The sequence below is a fragment of the Anarrhichthys ocellatus genome, unplaced genomic scaffold, assembly GCF_004355925.1.
Source record: "Anarrhichthys ocellatus isolate YVR2014 unplaced genomic scaffold, GSC_Weel_1.0 scaffold23, whole genome shotgun sequence".
NCBI lineage: Eukaryota > Metazoa > Chordata > Actinopteri > Perciformes > Anarhichadidae > Anarrhichthys > Anarrhichthys ocellatus.
The window spans coordinates 5,151,491-5,174,665 of NW_022280053.1; the positions used below are offsets into that span (position 1 = coordinate 5,151,491).

At 41.8% G+C, this 23,175-nt stretch overlaps 3 protein-coding genes across 18 annotated transcripts in view; 1 reads left to right on the forward strand and 2 right to left on the reverse strand.

Moving 5' to 3' along the window:
* Positions 1–608: 608 nt before the first annotated feature.
* On the forward strand, positions 609–7,990 carry LOC116390364 (alpha-synuclein-like). The gene is made up of 6 exons (XM_031859961.1): positions 609–909; positions 1,284–1,437; positions 1,596–1,625; positions 3,228–3,358; positions 6,691–6,762; positions 7,330–7,990. The coding sequence occupies exons 2-6, from the start codon at positions 1,317–1,319 to the stop codon at positions 7,348–7,350; spliced, it is 375 nt and encodes a 124-aa protein (XP_031715821.1). The 5' UTR covers positions 609–909; positions 1,284–1,316; the 3' UTR covers positions 7,351–7,990.
* A 1,022-nt stretch (positions 7,991–9,012) lies between these two features.
* On the reverse strand, positions 9,013–17,120 carry nop14 (NOP14 nucleolar protein homolog (yeast)). The gene is made up of 19 exons (XM_031859941.1): positions 16,646–17,120; positions 16,321–16,506; positions 15,561–15,695; positions 15,242–15,383; positions 14,907–15,058; positions 14,557–14,688; positions 14,323–14,445; positions 14,085–14,216; positions 13,658–13,997; positions 13,383–13,513; positions 13,179–13,264; positions 12,918–13,053; positions 12,507–12,608; positions 11,984–12,137; positions 11,708–11,867; positions 10,125–10,272; positions 9,908–10,026; positions 9,615–9,770; positions 9,013–9,516 (listed from the first exon to the last, which is right to left on the reverse strand). The coding sequence occupies exons 2-19, from the start codon at positions 16,504–16,506 to the stop codon at positions 9,408–9,410; spliced, it is 2,643 nt and encodes an 880-aa protein (XP_031715801.1). The 5' UTR covers positions 16,646–17,120; the 3' UTR covers positions 9,013–9,407.
* Positions 17,121–17,597: 477 nt separating this feature from the next.
* The window catches only part of add1 (adducin 1 (alpha)), a 21,105-nt gene continuing 15,527 nt past the window's right edge, over positions 17,598–23,175 (reverse strand). For 6 of the 16 annotated variants that reach the window (XM_031859947.1, XM_031859945.1, XM_031859944.1 and 3 more), the window contains 2 exons: positions 22,611–22,703; positions 17,598–19,589 (listed from right to left, as the gene is read on the reverse strand). In XM_031859947.1, coding sequence (XP_031715807.1) covers positions 19,315–19,589; positions 22,611–22,703 — 368 coding nt within the window. In that variant the 3' untranslated portion in view covers positions 17,598–19,314. The other 10 variants (XM_031859950.1, XM_031859958.1, XM_031859959.1 and 7 more) reach the window with 10 other exon arrangements.

The following is a 23,175-nucleotide window of genomic DNA, read 5'->3' on the forward strand; positions in this document are numbered from 1 at the left end:
AGTTAAGCTTTATAACTTGGTTATAAGTCATTAATAAGAACAATTGGGCTTTGGCAGGTTGTATTTATCCTTCCTTTTTGATAATAATAAAGATATAAATATTTGTAATCCATAAATAATACTTCTTGGGTTTTTCACTTTCTATTAAGCCAGCAAATCTGCGGTTATAACTGTCTAATAAGGCATCAATAAAGGTAAATGGTCCAGATCCATTAATTACATCTCATAAACCCTTTATTAAAATGTGCCTTTTGGCAATATGAATATTAAAAGGTGTGTCGTTGTTTTTTAAATCCAAAATATAGTAAAAACTGAAAAAAAAATGGACTTCAATGAGTGTAACCTTCTTAAAGTAAATTCCAACATGACCTTTTGATTTAGGCTACAATGCAAAAGATTCCTTTGGGGACATCTTACTCACATTTGAAACAGTGATCATCAGCCCAGTCGTGTTATTTTGCATAATTATACTGTCACTAATTAGTAGTTTGGCCGCAGATGCATTCAGCCAGCTGACGATTTTAAGTGCCGTGCTGCACCTACATGCTGTGGGCAACCCACGTACAGAAAGGGCTACGTAATCTTTGTGTGTGAATGTTTGTGTGAGTGAGTGTGTGTGTGTGTGTGTGTGTGTGTGTGTGAGCATCTCTTCTCTCGCATCAACATCACGGGGTTTAATCGCTCTTTCTCCATCACGTAGGAGGCGTCTGTCAAACCTGTGGAGCGTCTGTCTGTTAGGAACCACACACACACACACACACAGACACACACACACACACACGAGATCGTGTTTGAGAGTACAGTTGTAGTTCGGAGAGAATAAACCGGTTTCACTGCCCTTTGGGGGAATCTCCGCTGTCATCCCGGAAGACTCACCACATTCGGTTTAAAGGAAGTTGAAGCGAACAGGTGCGTAAACCGCAGCTCTTTTATTTATTGTTCTCTTACAATATTTCTTTTTTTTAAACATCCTTTATTCAAGAATAACAGCTAAATCATTATTTTATGTTCTAATCGCGCTGCAATGTAACAGTTTCTTTTAAATTTGAAATGGATAGTAAATCCATTCATGGTTTCTCAGCTGGGCTGTAATCAGTTACAGGTGGCATTTTTCAGCAGCTTGTATCAACTGCTCAAACATTTCAGACGGTGGTATCGGCTCCACCAAGCCCGTCAGAGAGAACCGTAGGGCGGTGGCATCGGTTTAGTGTCTTGGTGTCACACGCTTCGATCCGGGAGTGCCGTCTCAATTTTATTTGTTCATTTATTTGACGTCCTCACAGCTGCGTGCTAATTTGGGAGCCGATCGAGCAGCCATGGACGTGTTCAAGAAGGGGTTCTCCAAAGCCAGGGATGGGGTCGTGTTGGTGGCGGAGAAAACCAAGCAGGGAGTGAGTGGAGCAGCTGAGATGACGAAAGATGGGGTCATGTTTGTCGGTGAGTGCTGGGAATTCAATTGATTTGTGAATATGTTGCAATCATTATTATTACGCAACAACACTCACTCTGAGCCTGAATGAATAAGTGCATTTATTTTTCATTTTTTGTTTTGTTCATATTTTCTGACTAATTGAGCTTCACCTGCATCCTTTCAGGTACCAAGACAAAGGATGGAGTCACAACAGGTAACATCATTTATTAATTCAGGCTTTAATGCATCTGTTCCATTTCTCTTGTTGGTCTGAAAAAAACAAAGTGTATTAATTTACGCATTTTGTAAACTGCAGCTGCTTTTTTTTACACAATAGATCTTTGACATAAAAGCAGAAAGAGAGTAATCTCACTGGATCCACAGGTGGTCAGTAAGAGAGATGTTCTGTAACTCTGCAGGTGTCTTATTTCACCGTCTTACTCCACACAACCTGCCTAACACCCACCCATGGGCCCGGCCCCGCCATTTGTCATACATAACAAGCAGAGGAGCCTGGGGGAGACTTCCTGTTCTAGGCATCCAGGGAGATGGCTGTATTGTTGTAACATAGCCGCGAGTAAAGTGAGTGTTTTTGGAAATGTGGTTATACAAAGTGTCTTAGCCACTAAGTGAGGGAGGATATATATATTTTTTTTTTTTCTCAGTGATACCAGCCTACATTAGACCGTATGATCTGCATAATCTGTTTTTAGGAGGTCCTTGTATGATGCCTTATATCAAAGTGCATCTTAGTTGTGATTAATCATTATGTGTAAATGCGTTCCACCAGTACAGAGCATTCGGTTCCCAACCTTTTTTTGGCTTGCTGCCCTCTAAAATAAAGCTATACTTATGACCCCATGTCACTGGTTGTATAAGTGTTGTTTTTTTCTGTAGTCCTATACTGCTAATAGTCTCGCATCCCCTCGAATTTGAACTTGTCAACCCTTTGTTAGGGCCCTGATCCCCAGGTTGGGAACCACTGGTGTAAATACATTTAGCACATGCAGATCGAGCAGCTTTGTTCTGAATGGATATATCAAGAGAATATCTGTACTGATTGACTTTTTCACCGTTGACTGAAGAATGACGCCTCACTGAATTAAAAGAAAATGTATATTTACGACACGCCTTTCCAAAACAGTTTATGTTTACATAAAAGTTACAAGAAGGACAGGATCAGATACTGATATGCAAAACCACACATTACACAACAATGCAGCGCTCAGACAGTGAAAGGTGGGGTGAAACCCGGTGAAGTGAAAGGAAAGTGCCTCAGGCTGTTCCCAAGGTTTTTATCAGTTAGCCAAATGACGCGACAGGTGGCGATCCAGTCTTAAACCGCTTTGTAGGGCGTTCCAACTAGAAGCGTTACTCCAGGTGCAGTAATGCAGAATGTAGCCTCCCCCATGTTGTTCGACGTGACAACTTTCATCCTTCTTAATGTTACTTAATATCCTATATTCAAGCAATAGCACTATTTATAACATGAGACTATTTGAAAGAAGAAAGAGCACAAGCTTTTTGTCCAACCTAATTGTTGGATTGCACATTTCCAAAAATATTTCTGTTTCCTGACTTTATGGTTGTTCCTTTAGCACACCCATCGAAGCAATGTGTTAGTATTAAATCAATATGATGTTAAGCATAAACGTTCCTGTCAATATCTTTCACTAACATCTACAAATCCCTTTAATCACGATGGATCCATGTATTTTGAGATGCTTATTTTTCTCCATGCTAATCCTCAGACTGGTGTTGGGTTTCTATAGAGATGCACCCTTCTCCAATGCCTTTCTTCTTCTCGTCCATACAGCCGTGTCTGGAGTGTCACAGGTGGGTGGAGCCATGGTCACCGGGGTGACTGCCGTGGCCCACAAAACGGTGGAGGGAGCCGGCAACATTGTCGTTGCCACTGGATTGGTCAAGAAGGATCCGGGCAAACAAGTAAGGAAGACACTTTTCAATGTTTTTTTTTTTTTTTTTCATTTTTAAGGAATCAGTATATATCTAGGCCATCATTTGTATTTGTTTTGACTTGACATGTATTTATTTGGGTTCAAATGTGTACCAAAATGAATAAGTTTGATCTATTTTTCTGTTGATAATACCGCCCTCTACAGTAGTGCATTCATGTGCGGGTGAGAATTTTGAGGTCCGATTTGATCTGTGATTGGTGAATATTTTTGTGGCCTGGCACTTAATATAGTTCATAATATCACTTTAATTCTAACAGCCACAAAAGCAGCTAACCAGCTACAGGGCGGAAGTTGTTAGCTGTTGCTTTAGTGATCTGAGCTCTTCATACGTTACTGATTCTGTACTCTGTTACTCCGTGTAGGGATTTAAACAGTTCCCAAAAAACATGTCCAAAACCAGTTTTTAATCTTATATTTAAAAATATATATACAGAATAAGGAAATAATTATATTTTCCTTACACAAAAGGGAGAATTAAAATTCCAGTGCAACTTGTGCTCGTCTGACCACACTTGCAGTATGCTCACACTTGTCCAGACATGGATATACAATAACGCATCTTTGCAGCACAGCACATCTCTCCACAGTGGCTGCCAGCTATAACTCAAAATGGCCTCCTTACCTTGAGTCATTTGTCATCACTTCTCATATCTACTGCCTGTCTTTCCTCTCTGAAATGAAAGCCGTTGCACATTGTTAGCTTCCCAGCATTGTTCGTCTTGTCATTCAGGCCATCGTTTGTCCAAAGGAGGAGGAGGAGGAGGAGGTAAGGGCAGTTTACTGCAGCAAATAATTTACTGCTGCGACACGAGTCAAACACGAAGCGTGATTTTCCTTTCTCCTTTTCTTTCTTGCCCTCTAGCGAAGATTTTGACAGCTGTTCATGTCGATTTTTTTTTTTGATACAGTCGGGGCTATAGCTACCATTTCAAGGAAGCGATGCACACTCGATCATTTCACGACAATACTCTGATCGACAACTGGTTAAGTGCAAAAAAAAAAAGGGAATCAATTCACCAAAAAGAAGACTGCAAGTAAACATGATTGTAAACATGTTCACATTTTTTTTTTATTTTTATTTTTTTAATGAGAATTCAAAAGGTTTGTCAGACCTAAAGGATACCTGCTGTGGGTATTGGTGAGAAACACTGAATGTAAACAAAAGCTTTGAGTAACTATCCCTTAATCACTACTTTTACTTTACACCATCTATCAGTGCAGGCAGAGCAACAAAAGGGAGCAGATGGCCTTCATGCTCTGCTTTCGTTTTCCTACACTGTTCTTCCTTTGTCTCAAACCATCGCAGTTACACGACCCTGTGGTTTGTATCTGGATTAATAAGGTGTGAGAACCGGATGTGATTCTGAGAGGACGACTAAATCTGCCTGTAATTACCCGCGTCTCTCGTGACATCGTTGTGAGTAGCAGCAAATGATAAGCCAATCAAACATTTCCCTGGGCCTTTGGACACTTTGTTGAAATGTTTGTTGTGATGCTCGATCTCCCGCCTCTTAATTAACACAGTTTAGACACCAAGAGATAACAGCACACATGCACACGCACGTCTTCAGCTGTGCTTCAATTGGCTGCGATCTGTGAAAAGTACAAGACAAAAAAGATAAGATACCAAAGAAATCACCAAGTTATTTGCCTGCCAATGGCAACAACTGACACCTCTACAAGCAGATCTTTTAATGAAGCAGTCAAATAATTTTTCCACTACTGGTGCCATCCTTCATTGCTGACATTTGCTGCATTTGATTTCACGATCAAACGATGCTTGTGGTATTTTCCCACAAAGGGGTTTACGATATTAAGGCGGCTAGATGGCTAATATTCACCCTGAGGGATAAAACACTGATGGAGCTCCACCTGGAATGAGATCAGCCTCATTACGAGGATGACGAGCCGAACTGGCAGGCAGCACAGACAAACAGATGGACAAACAGACACAGAGTGCGCATGACTGATGGAGATATGGTGGACAAACAGAGAGAACTAAACACAAAAATAAAATCCTGGTATTCCCAGCGAGAGATTGACACGCAGACGGCAGCAGCTTGTGCTCGTTTAACCATCATTAGCCATTAAATATTGATTTGATTAAAAAATTGATGCCAGGTTGAGAGAGCATATCTAAGATGGTCTCCTGTGTGTCTGTCTCTCTCACACACGCACACACACACACAGAGGAAGGTGGGATGCAGAGTCTGATTAATCTCATCTAGTTGTTTCTCCGATTCATCAGCTGCTGGTGACTCATACCAGGAGACAGCAAAAGCCAGAGAGGTAGAAGGAGAGGAAAGAGACAATGAGATGGAGCGTGGTAGGTGGAGTGGTGGGGACCTGAGGAGGAGACGCGACAGGAAATAGAAAATGGCCAACAACAACTCGACTTATTGCTCAGGTCTTTTCAGCGACATGCAATAAAAGAGGCTGCCATATTTTCACGTCCCCGGAGGCAATTTCACCGTTGAAACAATGCAGAATGGAGGCCAGGTGTTACTTTGATTTTGATTTGGAAGGTGGTTTACTAAGATATTTTAGGTTTGATTTGTCCTGAAAAGCGAACAAATCTTTAACTTTTGGCCGAGGTGTTGTCTATTGGCAGTCCAGCTGTGCGTTTTGTGTGTGTGTGTGTGTGTGTACATGAGCACACATGTCTCTAGCTCTGCTGGGTGACCAGGTGGAGGCTCGCTGGGTGGCGTTAAATGCAACAGCAGGAGTAGAAGGTGCAGTAAGTGGTTTAAGGTTATGTCGGCCGCCGGTGAGCGTGTCCCACACATATACACGCATGCGCACGTCAGCGCACTGTGACCGCTCCCCATTAAGGAAGGTCAGTTCAGCGACACGGTGTGGAGGGCGTCACACACACACCCTCACCTCCCCTTCATGTCTCGTCTCGTTCTCAGCAGCCCACTCTCTGGAAATGACCACCAATCATAATGATCGTTATGAAATGAGTGCAAGCGCCTCTTAATGTATGAAGGGACAAAGCAGGAACGGGATGAATTCTGTGTTGTTTACCTTTTAAACTTGTGTTATATAATGTTGCATAAATGATCCAGATGTTTGTGTCTGGGGGCTGCAACTAATTATTGTTTTCATTTTAGATTCATCTGCTGATTATTTTCTCTATTCATTGTTTTCTCAAAAAAATGTGAAAATGCATATACAGGCTTCCCAAATTGGTCCCCATGTTTTTACATTAAACAGACAGTAACTCCCATGAGATCATGCATATAGCAAAATCATATTCAGAGTAAAAGTAAGTAGCTATTCCTTTTTGTCTTTTCCCAGAGTGATGACGCCTCAGCAGCACAGGACATGGCAGAGTCACCGGTTGATACGGACCCGACTGAGGCTACGGAGGTAAGACTCCACGAGCAAAAGTCTATTTATAATATGAAGCCGCATTTCAAAGTTAAAGAAGGAACAGTTTATGTGATAGAGAAGACAGACTGTTTAACCCTTGTGCATCACAAGGGACATGTTTGGCATTTTCATTTTTCAATTATTTTGGTGTTTGACACTCATTTTGGTGTTTGTCAAGTGTTTGATGCAATGCCAAAAATTACTTTTACTGCGTGTTTTTCCTCCCATAAAAAACAGTGGTACGATTAAATTCACACCACTATAATCTGAATACACCTGAGGAGATTTCTTCTTCTCTCATCAGCCTAAAACTGGAATATAAAGTCATCCTAAATGTGTAATAATTGCACACATTTTAGTCAGGATTGTCTCCCAAACCTGTTTAATTATCTTCCAAAGCTGAAAAACAAATGAACATTTCTTACTTGTTAAGGACAAAGAACACATCTTAATAGGTGTCGTAACATCACCTCATCTGGTTCTATAATCATCCCCGCTGTATGCTGATGCTTCATTCAAGGACAGCAAACTCAGCGCCCACCTCTTGTCCCTCTTCTCTCTCAGGACGACACCGACGACAACTGATTGAGAGCTTCACAATCGGAGACCAATGATCAACGACCGAAACATTCCATGTCGCTCTGCCAAGTCCCGCTGTGCCTCGTTTTTTGGTGCTTTATGGAGTCTGTGCCCAACATCTGTGTGTGTGTGTGTGTGTTGTTGCATACGTCTGTACAGCAGTGTGTGGGTAAATGTACAGAATGAGAGATGTTGTGTGAGTATGTGTGTGTGCCTTTAACACATCAGTCCTTAAAGTGACCGGCTGTGATTAGTGAGTAAACGTCTGTGTGTGTGTGTGTGTGGGTCTATATGTGTGTTGTCTTCACTTGTGTGGCTATGTCATTTGCTCAAACATTGAAATACACCACTTCAAGCACCTAAGTGTCTCTATATTAATGATGAATTTACAGTGATCTGTTTGAAATGGAAGTGTAATGATATTCTATTTTTGTCTGTGTACTGTCACTGTATTTCGCGGTGGACTAAAAAAAAGTGCTGAACTATTTGTGCATTCATATTGTATTTTTTTAATTTATCACCGCTGTGACAAATATCTCATACTGAATGGACTTTTGGAAATCAAGAGCATGTATAACTACTCGGCTTAACCTCTGCAAAAATTAATTTATTTGGAGTTGTGTTGAATAAAACTAAGTAAGAAAAGGTGTCGTTGCTGTAGTTTTGCTCATTCTGGGGGACATGTGCACCAATAATGGGTTGCTGTTTTAGGGATTTCGATATCTGCCAAGATTTTTTTGGCCTCAACGGGTTCATGATTGGATATACTGGTATTTTCATCAGGGGGAAATATGTCTCTTGGCATTTGGTTTAAAGGCGGTGATAATCCTGCATGCAGCCACTGAACCAACCAGCGTGTTATTACAATAGAACACGTTGGCCTTGGGTGTGTGCTGTAAGCAGCAGAGGGAAAGACAAGCAACACATGCACTTACAAAGGTCTGTCCTTGCAAACAACTCCGACAGTTCAGCTCCATTTAACAGATGTCCCACGTGTCCCTTGACATGTTGCTCACTACAAATCCATCTACAACCACAGAACATCTTTTTTACCACTACTTGAGAGCATGTTTAGAGCCACACTTCCTCCAGGTGTAAACAGCCTTTGTGAATCCCTCCCAACAGTTTCCCTAAAGAGCAGCACTCCCAGGAACACAGTGAGTCATCTAATTCTCTACTTTTCACTTCGATGTCTTACTAATGAACCCTGCAGAGAGGCGTGCACTTCCTCGCTCGTTATAGTCCACACCTGTCAGCTGCCGTTTCCTGGAGCATCCCCGCCGACTCAAAGTAGCCGATGGCTCCTCGTTACTGCTCATCGCAGCTCCACGCAGAGACGGCTACTGTGACAACGTGACGTCTGTTTCTGCTTTATTTCATGATTCTGAGTTTTGGTGCCCTCACATCGCCACTTTTGATCATTGAGAAATATACTTGTCTGTATTACAACTACACTAACATGGCATTGCATCTGATCGCACATAAATCAGTTAGAGAGAGAAGCAGCTGGGAAATGATGGGAGCATCTGAACGCCCACTGAACGATCCATAAGCTTTATGTAATAGAACAGTACCAATCCTCTCTACCATAGCATTTGACTTTATGCATTTTTATCATGATGGGAATAAAACTGAGCTTGACTGGAAAAAAGGAGGATGGAAAGCAGAGAACATAAAGACTCATTTATTTCCTGCCTGTAAGCACATTGTGGTGATGGATTCTGGTGGTAAAACAAGAAGAATGCAAACCGAGTATTAACTGCTGTGTTGACTGACACTTCCAACAACAGTATCCGATATTCGCATCAAACGCCTACATCATAATATGTGACAACTTGGGGTGTTTGTTTCTGACAGCTATTTGTCAAACACTATAAAATGCTGCGACAAGGAAGTTGAATTTGTCCCATCACGCAATTAAAAAAAGAATCTAAGTACAAAACGGCTCCTAGTTCCACAGATGTCAACCTTGAACAGGACCGTTATCCACATCTGGATGAGAGACGTCCACTTGACAGGAAACAGACGACGGAAAGAAATACGATGAGTGAGATTCTGTGTTTTCACTTCCCCTTCCCCTTCTCCTTCCTCCTCTTCAGGGCCTTCCACTCTCCCTCCTGAGTGGCCAAGCTGCCGAAGAGCTCCCTCACTTTCCTCTTTCTCTCCGAATCTCTGAAACACAGAACGCGCAACAAGTTAAAGGCTTTTTTTTCTCTCTCACAGAAACATTCTTGTTTCTCTTCCACATGGACACTCTACGTTATCCGTACCTGTCCATGACCTCATTGAGCTTTTCTCTGGCCAGGAAGCGCGTGTCCTTCCTGATCTCCCTCAGAGCGCCCTTAAACTCCTTCTTGTACTTGTGCTTCAGTCGCTCCTTCTCTCTCTCCTCTCTGGTGCTGCCACGTTTCTTTCCATAGTCCAACCTGACAAATATTAAAGAAGCAAATGAGGTCTTTAAAGCAAATGCTGCGGTCATGCAAATGTGCATGTTTCATCTCACGTTTCCAGATGAGGAAATTCATTTTAGCAGATGTTTTGGACTCATTGGATTACATCTTACACTTCAACAATCTTGGGTGTGAGCAGCTTCAGAGGAATCGGCTTCCTCCTCTCTAAAACCAGCCGACTGCGAGTCACGGGAGCACTGCCGATGCTCTCCAGGATCTCAGCGCGGAGCTCCTGCAACAAATATCACAATTAGGGAGAAACTGAGAATCCGATACTTCTAGCGACAAAAAGCGAGACCTCGCCGTATAAAAACTCTCTTTGGCACCAACCTGTAAAAGCTCTGGTAAGGTTTGGGCTGAGAGGTGTTTGGAAAGCAGCGCTCCGATTGGCTGAAAGACGCACGCGAAGGACGTGAGGTCTTTGTAGAGCAGACAGCATCGCTTCACCAGGTCCAGGCAAGTAGACAGACACATCAACCTGCGGAGAGACAGATCTCACCTTTATAGTTTGGGATTTATTAAGATTGGGGTTTGTTCTTTGTCACTCACAGGTATATTTCACTTTCTTTGACGAATAGTCAATACGTTTAATCAAATTAAACCGTCTCCAACATAACTGTGCTCGAGTTTTGGGTCAGAGCGGTTCATGGCATGTTATGAGTATCAGTTTTAGTTGAGTACAAATAAAAATGTATATACTCGCCGCCCGTGCACTGAAGCCTGTTTACAAGCTCTGCTTTGTGCCCACACAGCAGCTGCTGTGTGAAAGCACACTGGCGACTCATCACAGTCACAAGAGTGGATGTATCAGCTCTGAGCAGCACAGTCTGTGCAGGTAAACACCGTGTGATGGCTCTTCATAGCTTTCATACTCGTACATTAACAACGACCCTCATCACACATTTATTCCACTGCATTTTTAATAATATGTTGTGAAGCAATTGTTTAAAGAAAATAAAACAAACAGTGGAAGCCCACAAACATGCACACACTTCATCTCCATCTCTCTCTCTCTCTCTGGGCATCTAACTGTCTCCAGACCAGTGTTCCCTGCTGTTATGACATGGTGTTATTACATGGTGTTATTAGATGGTGTTGTTTCATACTCTACTCTGAATGGCCAATTAAGGCATCCTGAGATGTGTTGCTTCTGAATGCCATGTCTCTGGGGGTCAGCGGTTTATACAAAACAACGTCTGGGGAGGCTTTCATTTAGAAATCATTTTTGGGACAGTGAACACATAAACCATGGACAGTAATTGAATAAAGAAATGACGAGAGTGTTCTTGTCATCCAAAGCTTTCTGATCAGCCTGGATAGGTTAATTATTCCTCCTGTCCACACAGGCTGAGAAGACACACAATGTTTCTCCAATGGAAGAGATGGGGAACAAAACCTACAGTCCTCACTCTGTACAAATATACTTTTTAAAGTTCAACAGAAGCTAATAATGACACTTTGGCTGCCTGAGACAAATCAAGTGGGAATCTTCCAAAGCTAATATATATTTTTGGTAGGAAAAAGCATTGGTTAATAGTAATCATGTGGAAAAATATGCAGATGTGCATCACATTGATGAAGAAAATGTTTTGCTGATTGTTCAATGTTACGGTTAGCTTACCTAGTTTATTCAGCATAATAACTGAAGAGTAGAACATGTTCATTAATGAGCTTTAAAAGTGCTCAAATGTGGATTTCTTTTCACTTTTGAACAAAGCCAGGCTAGCTGCTTTCCTATTCCCACTCATGCTATGCTAAGCTTAGATAATGATCTCTTTGCTTTAGCTTCATATTTAATGGACAGACAGTTGTATTGATTCATCTCATCCAACTCTCAGCAAGAAAGAAAATAAGCATATTTCCAAAATGTTGAACTATTCCTTTAAATAAAAAAAAACATCTTCCCCTCCTACCTGTGGTGATCTCTGTCCGGCTCATTTCTGAGTTCCAGGCGTTGGGTCGCAGACAATGGAAGGCTCTTCTTTGTCCAGCTCTTGCGGGACTCGGAGTCCGACAACACCAGCAGATCACTGCACTTCCCCGATGGCCTAAAGGGCGGCACCACAGTGTAACCTGCAACACAACGTCAAAGTCTTGTTGCACCTCACCAATGCTGGCACACACACACAAAAAAAAAAAAGCACGCTAGAATTGTGTAAATGTGTCGTTTCAGATGAGCACGCGGCTACCTATAGAGGTCTTGTCCTGCACGGCCAGATGCAGCGTTCCAGACAGGAAGTTGATGAGCTCGGGCAGGAAGCGCTTTGAAAAAGTGACGTACTCCACTCCCAGGCAGCACAGCGCTAAGCCCGACGTCACGTCCTGTAATGATCTCACTGGACACTAAGGACGTACAAATCACAGGTAAAAGAAACACGGGTGTGATTCATGGCGTTAGTGCTGAAAACAAAGCATCCATTTGTCCAGCCACATTGATTTTTCACTTCATATAACGGCCGTGTAAACACTGAGTGCTTCAGCTGCAGCAGTGGAAATAAAACAACTGCATAACCTGGAAAACTTCCAATTGAAAATGTTTGAGGAGTATATATGGAAATAAACACAAAAAAGGGTGACTAATGAGAAGAGAAGGGCTGGGTTCAAACAGAATGAGAAATTGTGAAATCCCATTCGAGAGGCAGGAAGACAAGAACAGTCAGAGAACAATACAGACACTGATCTAACGACACAGACAGTAAACAGACTGTGTACCTTGGTGAGAGCCTGGCTGATGTAAAGCAGCGCCGGAGTTGAAACTGGGTGTCTGAAATCTGAGGTAGGAAACAGCAGGGCTGTCACCTTCAGGTAGATGAGCTACAAACACAAGAACACACACACACACACACACACACACACACACACACACACACACACACGCTGTAGCTGTTTGTCACAGACAGAGGAGAGAATGAGGAACAAATACTGTCGTTTGATCCCAAGAATCATTTTACCATCTCCTTATGTTTTTCAGTTTTAAAAATGTGATTCAAGACACTAGAATTAAACAAAGATAAATCAGTATTTGTAGTAAATATATGAATAGATATTATAGAACAGTATATTTTCCTCCAAACCTACACCCTTGACAAAGAGGACTTGTTAATGGTATCAAATAATCCATACCATGTCTAGCGTTGGGAAAGCAATGTGCCCTTTGACCTCCAGCACCTCCTCCGTGCTATGACCAGCGTCTCCGAGGATGCTCTGCATGGCCTTACAGGCTGCTTCTGGAAACATCTGACACATAGTGTACAACTCTCTACACAGAGATACAGAGAGAGAGAGAGAAACAGTGCAGGAATGATCAGATATGTTTTGTTTTGAGGACCACATATTTAAATCAGCGGTTAAAACTAGAGACAGAGAGAAACTTTGTGAACTCACGGTATGAGCTTATCTACGGTGGTGAGTTCAGGTGGACTCCGGGTGGCCAGTTCTCCGATGTACTCCAACAAGAAGCCAAACAGTTTCTGAGACAAACAGAGATAACATGTTAAGTCCTTTACGGTCGCGAACGCAGCCTAAACACTGGCTACAGAGACAAATGCACCGCGCTTACAGAAACGTATCGCCTGCTCTGTAGTTTACCTGCAGTTTGAGCTTATTGCCTACAGCCAAACTAGCGTGGTTGCTTTTCTGAGTCCTGGCCACGATGAGGCGCTGGTTGTCGGGGGTGTGGCCATGGAGCAAGTCTGTCAGGTCGCTGTAGTTCTCCGGAGCTGAGAGAAGAAGTAAAACACATTATTAAAACGGGAGAATGCTGACGATACTCATCTAAGCAACGTCTCACACAAAGATCAACTCCAAAAGAAAAGACAGGCTTCTTTGAGCATAGTTTTCGTACACATGTACTGTGTAGTTACCAGTAAATGTGTATGGGAGCTCTGCTTTAGCCGCTTCCTGCTGGGCCTTCATCTCCTCTTCGCTCAGACTCGGTTTGGCGCTGTCCTCTTTTGTCTCCTCATCCTCGCTTTCTTGCTCAGACTCCAGGTCAGAGTGACCATCTTCATCCTCACTGCTGCCCTCCTGCCCCTCTTCCTCCTCCCCCTCATCATCATCTCCATCTTCTTCTTCCTCCTCCTCCTCCTCCTCCTCCTCCTCATCCTCATCCTCTGACTCCCCATCATCTCCACTCTGTCCCTCTTCATCATCCTCTCCATCCTTATCTTCCTTGGGCTCCTCTTCAATGTTCCATTTTCCATCCTGGACTCACAAAAGAAATGTGAATTTAACACGTTCTGTATTAACACATAAATCGACAAAAAGCGGTTGTATTGCGTCGTCTCTCACCTGATAGGACAGGGTCTTCTTGTCCTCCTTATCCAGGATAAAGCCATCATTGAGGTCATCGGCAGAGATGTGGATTTGACTCCCTGAACTCTCCCCGACTTCATCTCCCATCATCCTCCTCAGGCGGTCCGCCTAGGAAGAAAACCAGAGCACAAAGAGAGCATCAAAATATGTGCTAACGACTAGAAGTTGTTTTGCGTTTTGAGATGAAAGTGTTACCTTTGCACGGTAAGCATACCTCTAGTTTCTGCAGCTTCTCCCTCTCCTCGCGGGCGAGCTCCTCTGGGGTTTTCAGCTTCTCCGACGGCTGAGCCTTCATCTCGAAGACCAGCTCTCTGACCATCATGTCATACTGCTCCAGCTGCAGCACACAGAGGAAACAGAGAGAGAACAAATAAATATCAGGCTCCGATACCGATGAATGAACGCACATAGAGGAGGAACAACATTTCGCTGACTGCTGTGACTCTACCTTGGGCTTCTCCTCCTCGACGCGTTCACCTTTGGGCGTCTTTTTCACCATCAGAGCCTGGATGCTCTTCCATTCCAGATCCAGCTTCTCAGTCAGCTCCTGAGACTCCTCTTTCCTCACCTGTCGTTCCCGCTGAAAAAGTCAAAATAAATGAAAGAGGTTAATCATCTGGAGCACAAATAAGCTCACTTTCATGTTTTAAATAATGTCAGCGAGCAGCATTAAGCTGAAGTTACTCTAACAGGAGTAAATGGTGTATTTGTTGGGGACTATTTTCCGCTGTGGTAGAGAACATTCTACAGCAACAGGATGCTGTAATGTGGGATTAACTCAAACTGTTACCGGCTCACCTTCTCCTGCTTGGACTTCTGGATGAGCTCTTCAATGAGCTCCTGTCTGGACTTGGCTCTGTGGTGGTTGTCTTCCCCCTCCTGCTGCTGCTCCTCTGAGGTTTTCTTTCTGAGGAGACCTCCTCCTCCAAAGTGGGTGGCGGTCAGCTCGGCTGGACGAGAAAGAGAAATCGTGTCACTATTATGTACCAGACTGTCACCTATAACACGACTTATCAAATCCAGCTGTGGGCTGGGAATGTAAAGCCATTGACGATATAGTAGGGAGTCTTTTTTATGATTTATGTTTAAATCCCAAAATATGTAAATGGTGTTTGGACACCAGCAACACTCACCTGATAAAAGACCTTTCTCTTCTGATTCATCGTCGCTGTTCACATTGTCGTTGAACTTCTCCATCTCAGCCAGCGACTGGCCATAATGAGTCAGCTCCTCCTCCTCGTTCAAGTTGTACAGATCCTTCTTATCGTGGACACGCTGAGTAATAAAGCAAAGTTTGGCGGAGGGTTAAAAAAAAATACGTAGTGAGATTTGTTGTTTGACATTTTTAAGTAACAAATGAATCATTCAGAAGGCCGAAACTACAGAAGTAAGTCAAAGCAGGGACAAATGGGGCCTGCTGTGTCCTGTACACATCACAACAACATCACTGACCTGTCTCTCCATCGCGAACCTCTGCAGGATTTTGTCTTCTGGCGCCATGTTGGTGTCATACTCCCCAAAGCGTCTGTCGATGAACTTGCTGGACTTGCCCTTCTGTTTGTATTCCTTCAGGAGGGTTTCTTTTCTCTACGGACCGAAAAATAAAGAGTTGCACGTGACGACCACAAGAGTTACGGCAATGTTGCACCGAGCGATTTATCAGATCTGCAGCAAAAATCTCACATATACATATAAAAATCATACATTAGAAGTAATATTTAATATGTTTAATCCAATGCTACCTGTACAGATACTTCTTTTATCCTCACTGGAACTTGCTCTTAGTTCTGTTCGTAGTACTCTCTGTTTGCATGAACTCAGAAAATCTTAACGGTCAGAATTACTCATCGAACAAAAAATGTTCTACAGTTAATTAGGTACAATTACATTTGGTATAATTACCAACTGCAATGAATACATATATAAATAAAGTTGATTTCATGGCATTAATTGAATACCACATAAAATTGGTGCTACGTGTAGAATTTTTTGGGCTACATCATCAGAAGATGAAGATTGAAGAACTGGAAAAAGTCAGAGTGTTAACATGCAGATGGTGTTTGTTTATACAAATCAATATTTCCCTTTGCTTTATGTATGTCAGTTAATAGTATGATTACATACCATGTGTTACTGAAATCTTGCTCGCAGAGAGATCAGTTATTAAAGATCAAGTGTGAAAGTAACTGACATGAGATTTCCTCTAACTCACCTTATTAATGGCTTTGGATCGAGACACACCAGGGAGACCCACATCATGCTTGCTTTTTCTCCCCAAAATCTCAAATTTCTTCCGGTTGATTTTCACCTCAAAGGGATTATTTTTGATTTCAGTGGAGGTCTTGGTTTTGCGGACCTTGTCGGCGAGGCTCCTCTTCTTCTTCGGTACCTTCCCCATCTGTAACGTTAGCGGACTGATTGAGCGAACATCACTGACATTACAGACGGAGCGACTTTATAGCTAGCTAGCTAGCTTTACTGTGAGCCGTCCACAGTTAGTAAACAAACCGACATTATCACACAGAGGCAGCGTTTACCTTTTAGCCGCGCAGAGGAGTCGAGGTATTAAATCCAGGCGGAAGGAAACATGGGGCGCGTTGGCTTTGTCAACTCTGAATTTAATAAATACCACTCTGTTTTATTTGTACTATCCACGTTGTTTCGCTTGGTTTTCCAACGTGCACAAGTCTAAGGTGAAAGTTCAAAACAAAGAAGAAGACAGGAGCTACTTCCGGTATGAGATTATCCTACAGCGCCCCTAGCGTTGAGAATAAATTCATCCTTCAAAATAAGGGCACCGGTCACACAGAGAAAAATGGTGTAATAAAGAGTAGTTTACAACAATCCCAACACAAATACATGAGAATGATTGATTCTTATCCCATTAATAACGTGAAAATAATTGTATTTTTTATTACAGAATCTGCATAAACTTCTATGAAATTTGATATATTCATGGTCCCCAGAGGTGCAATAGCCTTGATCTCCTGACTTATTAGTTGTAATTTTGTCCAATAGTTTCACCCACAGCTGTACTTTGTGCTGATCAGGGAATGTTAGCATGCTAACACACCAAACTAATTATATAAATTGAAGAAACAAACCAAAATATTTAAAAAGCCTTTTAATACGTAAAAAGAGCAGAAGATTGGACATTCTTTTAGTAAGACTTAATAAAATAGGTAAGGCACCAAAGACACAAAATTAGTCTTAAATTTGTTGATGGAGATAAAGGAATATACAGAACACAGATAATTAGAAGAACAGACAAAGGACAAAAGAAGCTCTGCAGAACAATAATGTATGTTATTACCCAATCAGATAATAAACCTTAAAACTAAATGTTGCTATTTGTGAAATGCTTGATACATCTTAATCTATCAACAAATACTTATATAGACTCATATATGGGCATATAAGGAGATGCCTTACAGTCTCTTTCTACATTTACACTGCAGATTTTACTTAAATAACTACAATCACACAATATTGATTTTCAAGGTAAGTGGATTTATTTTATTCATGGTTGTAAAAGAGGCAGGACCATAAAAAAAAAAAGGTGGAAGTGGTAAATCTGTAGATATAATAATGCTGAGACATCTCAATTGGAAGATTAGACAAAGAATACAACAACTATGGACTAAAGTATTGTTATTAGCACACTGAAGCTAAGAAAATACATTTCAAATAAAAGGGGTAGTTGAGCAGTACACACTGTAAGCACTCTTTAGATGCAGCCCTTCATGACTTAGACATTCTCAGCTTGTATGCAACGATGTAGGTACAACATCTGTGAACAAAGGCTTATCAAGCGTCTCAGATTAGGTGAAGCTTCCCGTTAGTTTTGCCTTTTACTAAAACAGGATGAATACACAGAAGTTAGCAATGCAACGAGACGGCCTTTGTATAATGCCCTGCAACCTCAAGCACAGCTCATATGCAATCACTCCATTGATTACACATCAGCTAAATAATAAAAAAAAAAAAAGTTTCTCCAGTGTACTTTGTGTCTTTACTGCAACTGGAAACCATCCAGGTTGATCTACACAGCTTCGGAACAGTGACGTCGTTTAAATGTTCTGGAACATCTGTATCTATGTTTATGATCGAGTATGTGGAACGAGTTCCCAGTGAGTTTCAAAATGAGGAAGTTCACTGTGCTCCCTCACAGCACGCAAAGCCAGGCTCAAATAATCAGAATAATAAATGTTTTTTACACATTACTTCCTACTAACCACTTACAGCCAGTAGCAAATATGTTATCAACCCTTGGAATAAAAAACAAAAAAAAAAAAAAAAAGAAAGAAAGCACAATGCTCATGCTGTGATTCTAGCTCAAAATCTGTAGGTTCAAACCATCATCTGCAGGAGTTCATCTGGTTTTGTGAAGTATTTAACCCAACTTCCACATCACATGAAGACCTTACAGCACTACACAACCTGCAAGTTAAGGCCGTGTTTAATGCTTTCAGGTCGAAGAGCTTAAGTTTAAAAAGTCAAACACAAAGATGAGATTTAGCTTGTGGAAGATTTAATGAAGATATTGGATTACGTAAACATTAATATGGACTTTGTATGACTGCATTTCCCATAAATAATCAACAGAAAGTATCCCAACTGTAGTTCTCCCGGCCTGCTAACATGTAATTAGCTTCAGTGGTAAAGTTAGCACGATTCAATTTGTGGTTGTAACTATCAAAAAAATGACCGCCAGTTAAATGAGAGTTCAAGCTTCTCTTTCTGCATTCATTGATTTTAAAAGACACTTACATATTTTTGATACAATCCCAATACATTCTAGTGGTTACAACAGTTTAGCATTAAACCCTAAAACCTCACAGTAAGTGTGTGGGCCTGTAGTAATAGACATGCATCAAAGGCCAGATGGAGCGGAGAAGACAGAATGAATCACTCGCAACTAAAAACAAAAAAAAGCCCCTAATAATTCAAAACCTTTATGCAATCCATCATTTTTACACTGTATACAAAATTGGCACGCACTAATGAGGAAAAACAGGTTAATAAGCCAGCGACGAATTATATCAAAACAACAACAAAAAAAAGCATAACTGTGTGTTTACTGTGGCTAGCTCAAAGGGTGCAGACAAAAAGCAGGGGAAAAAAAACAAAAACAAAAAAAAAAAAAAAAAAAAAAAAAAAAAAAAGGCGGCGGCCAGCCTTGAGGACCGATCAGACATTCTCCAATCTAGGACTCAGTCTTTTTTTTGTTTTTCTTCAGGAAGGACGGTGTGCGGAACTTCTTTTTCTTTTTGGAGGGGGATTTGCTGGGAGACTCTTCTCCCTCCTGGTCGCCAGTGTCAGCGGGTTCCTCCCCCTCAGCCGCGTCGGCGCCGGCGGGGGCGGATTCCTCGGCAGGAAGTGCCGGGGCATCGGAGGGGTCATCAGGTGTCAGGTCTGGAAGGGTCTGTCTCAGGGTGGCGGCGTCGCTCTCGTCCTTATAGGTCTGCTCGTGTAAGGACTCTGGTGGGAGGAGGAAGGGGGAGAGTTATTGATCTCGGACGACAGACTGATGGATCTGCGCTGCTGAGCTCACACACACACACACACACCACTGAGGCTGCTGCCAATCGATCCCCGGACAAGTTATTAAATCCACGTGATTTAGAATCAGTTACCGTCTTTAAGCAATATAAAGGGTACAAAGGACTAACACTTCAAAAGGCAACATTCCCACTAGATTCACAAACACGCTGATGAAATATTACACCGGACCCTTAAACTGACCTAAACCTTCCTCAGATCAAAAGCCAAACCAAGATGCAGCGTCTCTCTTACATCACATGACAGAGAAGCAAAGACTCACCATATTTTTAGCTTTAAGAATAAGCAACAAAAGGCACCACTTTGCTCTCATTATCCTCATTTTGACAGGCCCAAGCTGATACACAGCATGTTGGTGTTTACCTTCATTTAAACAGGGAAATCTTAATGAGTGCAGTTCCCTGGCTCATTTGCACCCTGTGTACAAACAAACACAAATCAAAGTCTACAACACAGAAGTATAGAGATATAAACACAAGTGAGGTAACACAACACGTCAGGGGAGCGGGATCTAGTTATATTCATGTATAACTGGCACAGCTCTCAAGGAGAAATAAGATGAAATTAGGACTTTGTTAATTATTTAATAGCAATGTAATCCAGTTGCTGGGAGTATAGACACTATATAGCGCTGTTCCCTCTGGTCTTAAATGTATGTCTTGTTTTCACAGATCACAATTAACTACAGTAATCCGTCTTTCCATTAATGCAGAAATTATTCTTGAAAAGATATATCAACTTGCTAATGCGGATTCCGGTTTTCAAGATAGTGTATTTTTTAAATAATGTAACTGTAGAGCATGAATCCAGCCTTTGTGTTTGTCCCAGGGTGTTACAGTAAGCGTCTGAGGACGGTTACGTTGGGCTAAGAAGCCCTGCAATAGTTTATTTTAGTCAACTTGACACATTAAAATGTCAAGAGTAGACGGGACCGATTCATGGGAATAAAACATAAAATGTGAAAACCCACGCTCGCTGAAAACAAGCTCTGCTTTTGTCCCAATTCTGTCTGAAATCATGCACCCGTCACCAGATAGTTAAGATAGAAAAGCCAGCTTCGTCCTTTAAAGATACTCCCAGCAAAAAGACTCAAGAAGCAACAAGTGCCGTTTCTTTGATAGCTTCAGTCGACCATCCAGAGGGACCACCAGCATCCGAACCATTGCCTCATGCTCGGGTACAAGCTCACACGTTGCGACTACGGCTTTGTTTATTTTTAATATCGCTCACATGCTACGGAGACCAGCGAGAAAAAAAACCAAAAAAAAAAAAACCTTTAGACCCGAGAAAACACTCCACATTAGTCTGAATTTTACATCTCTCGTGTCTGTCAGAACAGAGACAGATAAAATAAAAAGCACCACCACAGCCAAGAGCACCGGACCTCAACCGTCTTTAAGCTAAACAGTGAGTTGCAACAGCTGACAGCAGCAAGTTTGGTTGGAAAGCGACACCCAAATAAAGCACTGATGTACCTGGTGAAGGACTCGTCTGTAAGACAAACACAACATTCAACACATTTTTAAAACATTACCCGATTTCATTTCTTTCCATAAAACAACAACACACAGTGCCGTAGAACAGTGATAAACATGTGCTTATGTGCAAAGAGAGGTTTGGTTATTTTGACAGTGAATAATTGGCAGGAAGAAAAGAGAGGTTATAAACATAAAAAGGTTTGGCGAGTTGTGAGGTTTACTTCAAGAACATCCTCCACTTTCGTTTAGACTTTATCATTTAATCTTTAACGCATATTACAGATCAGAGGATCACATCTGAAATAAATCAAATCAATCAAAGCAAGTTCTTCGTATTTCTTGCAATAGTTACTTTTTTTAAACTTTTTAACACTCTTGAAACAGTGAAATGTGTCTAATTAAAAGAGGAGGAGGGACTCTGAAATAACCCCCATCAACCCCGAGAAAGAGATCCAGAGGAGTTCAGAGAACCGAGTTCAAACGGGTTAGTTCAGATCACAGGACAGCTCTACTAGTGAAGCCATGCAGAGAGAAAAAACAAAAGGGGGTAAATGACCGAACACAGGTATGGATGGGTGATGGGTAATTAGGAGGTGGAACAGTACGTACTTACTATGGCAACAGGTACTCTTTTGCATTTCCATCTCCTGATTGTAATCGCAGCCACAAAGAAGAAAAAGCACAAGTAGAAACAAATGTCTATGCAGATCAAACCACGAGCACAGTGTTAAATCAAAATAAATAAAAATGTGAAATAAGAGAGAAAGAAAATACCAGAGGACAATCTTAAAAAGAATGGTTGGGAACCATTCTTAGAAGACCCCAAAAAGATGGAGAATGGAAGTGAAGGGGTAAAGGAGATACTGAACATCGAGAGATATGTTACACAACATTTCAGGTATTAGATTACACCTGAGCTCAAAGCTACTCTTCCTCTTCCTCCCTCATGCGGACAGTAGCTCATAAAATAAATTTGAGGTGACTGGAATAATGCCAATTATTGTTTAAATGGAGATTTAAACAACTATAGTTAGAACCAGTTCTCTTATAGGTGTAATCCAATAGTAATAAAGACCAAGAGGGACAAAAATGAATATAAAAGTAGAAAGATGTCAGTCATTGTCTTTCCAAACTATTTCCTGACATTACATCTGGAAACTGAATTACAGTGATTTTCCATCTCTCAAGGATGAACCTGGTTAAATGATCAGAACCTCTTGGCCTGTTATTACAGAAAACACAGCACCTGTAGTAGTAGTAGTAGTATTATTATTATTAAAGACCACAACATGAACACACCCAAAGACAGGCAGGCAGGCAGGTGGGCGGGCAGGAGCCTCTGCGTCTCCTCTGTAGACCCTAAAGAAGACCCAAAACCCAGCAAGAGGACCGGAGAAAACCCATGCCGAACCAGGCAGAGCCGGGCCGCTCCGGCTGTGTCGAGTATGTCAGGGCAACCTACCTTCGTCTGCTCTGACGGGGGTGCTGGGCGGCGTGGCGGTTGGTTTCTGGTTTTGAGGCTCCTCCTCCTCCGGCTCTACAAGCTGCTCCAAGTCTAGATGAAAATCAGCAGAAAATGAAACGGTAAGGAAACTAAATCAATGATGCGATATAATTTGGATTAGACCCTTAAGAGATATTTGCAAATCGCAAAACACTAAGAAAAAGGGAGGACAACACAAGGAAGCAAACCGGGGAGGAAGCCTTAATCAGGAGAACACTGCAAACGCTTTCAAACTAATCAACCTCAAGAGATCCCGAAGAGCGAAACAAACCATTTGTTTGATGGGAAATCAGTCAGAGGCACAGAAGGGACAGTGGACACCGACAAAGAGATATATATATATATATATATCTCCAGGACAGGTTAGCAGGAAGAGTCCACACATGGGAGGCTCTGATTGGATGACCGAGCTCAGACACAGCTTCCTCGGAAAAGTTAGCGCAACAGTAAAAAGCACTTTTAGACTTGCGGAAGAGAGCGCCCTTAAAGTGAGGGGATGATTTCAAATCTCAAAAAAAAAAAA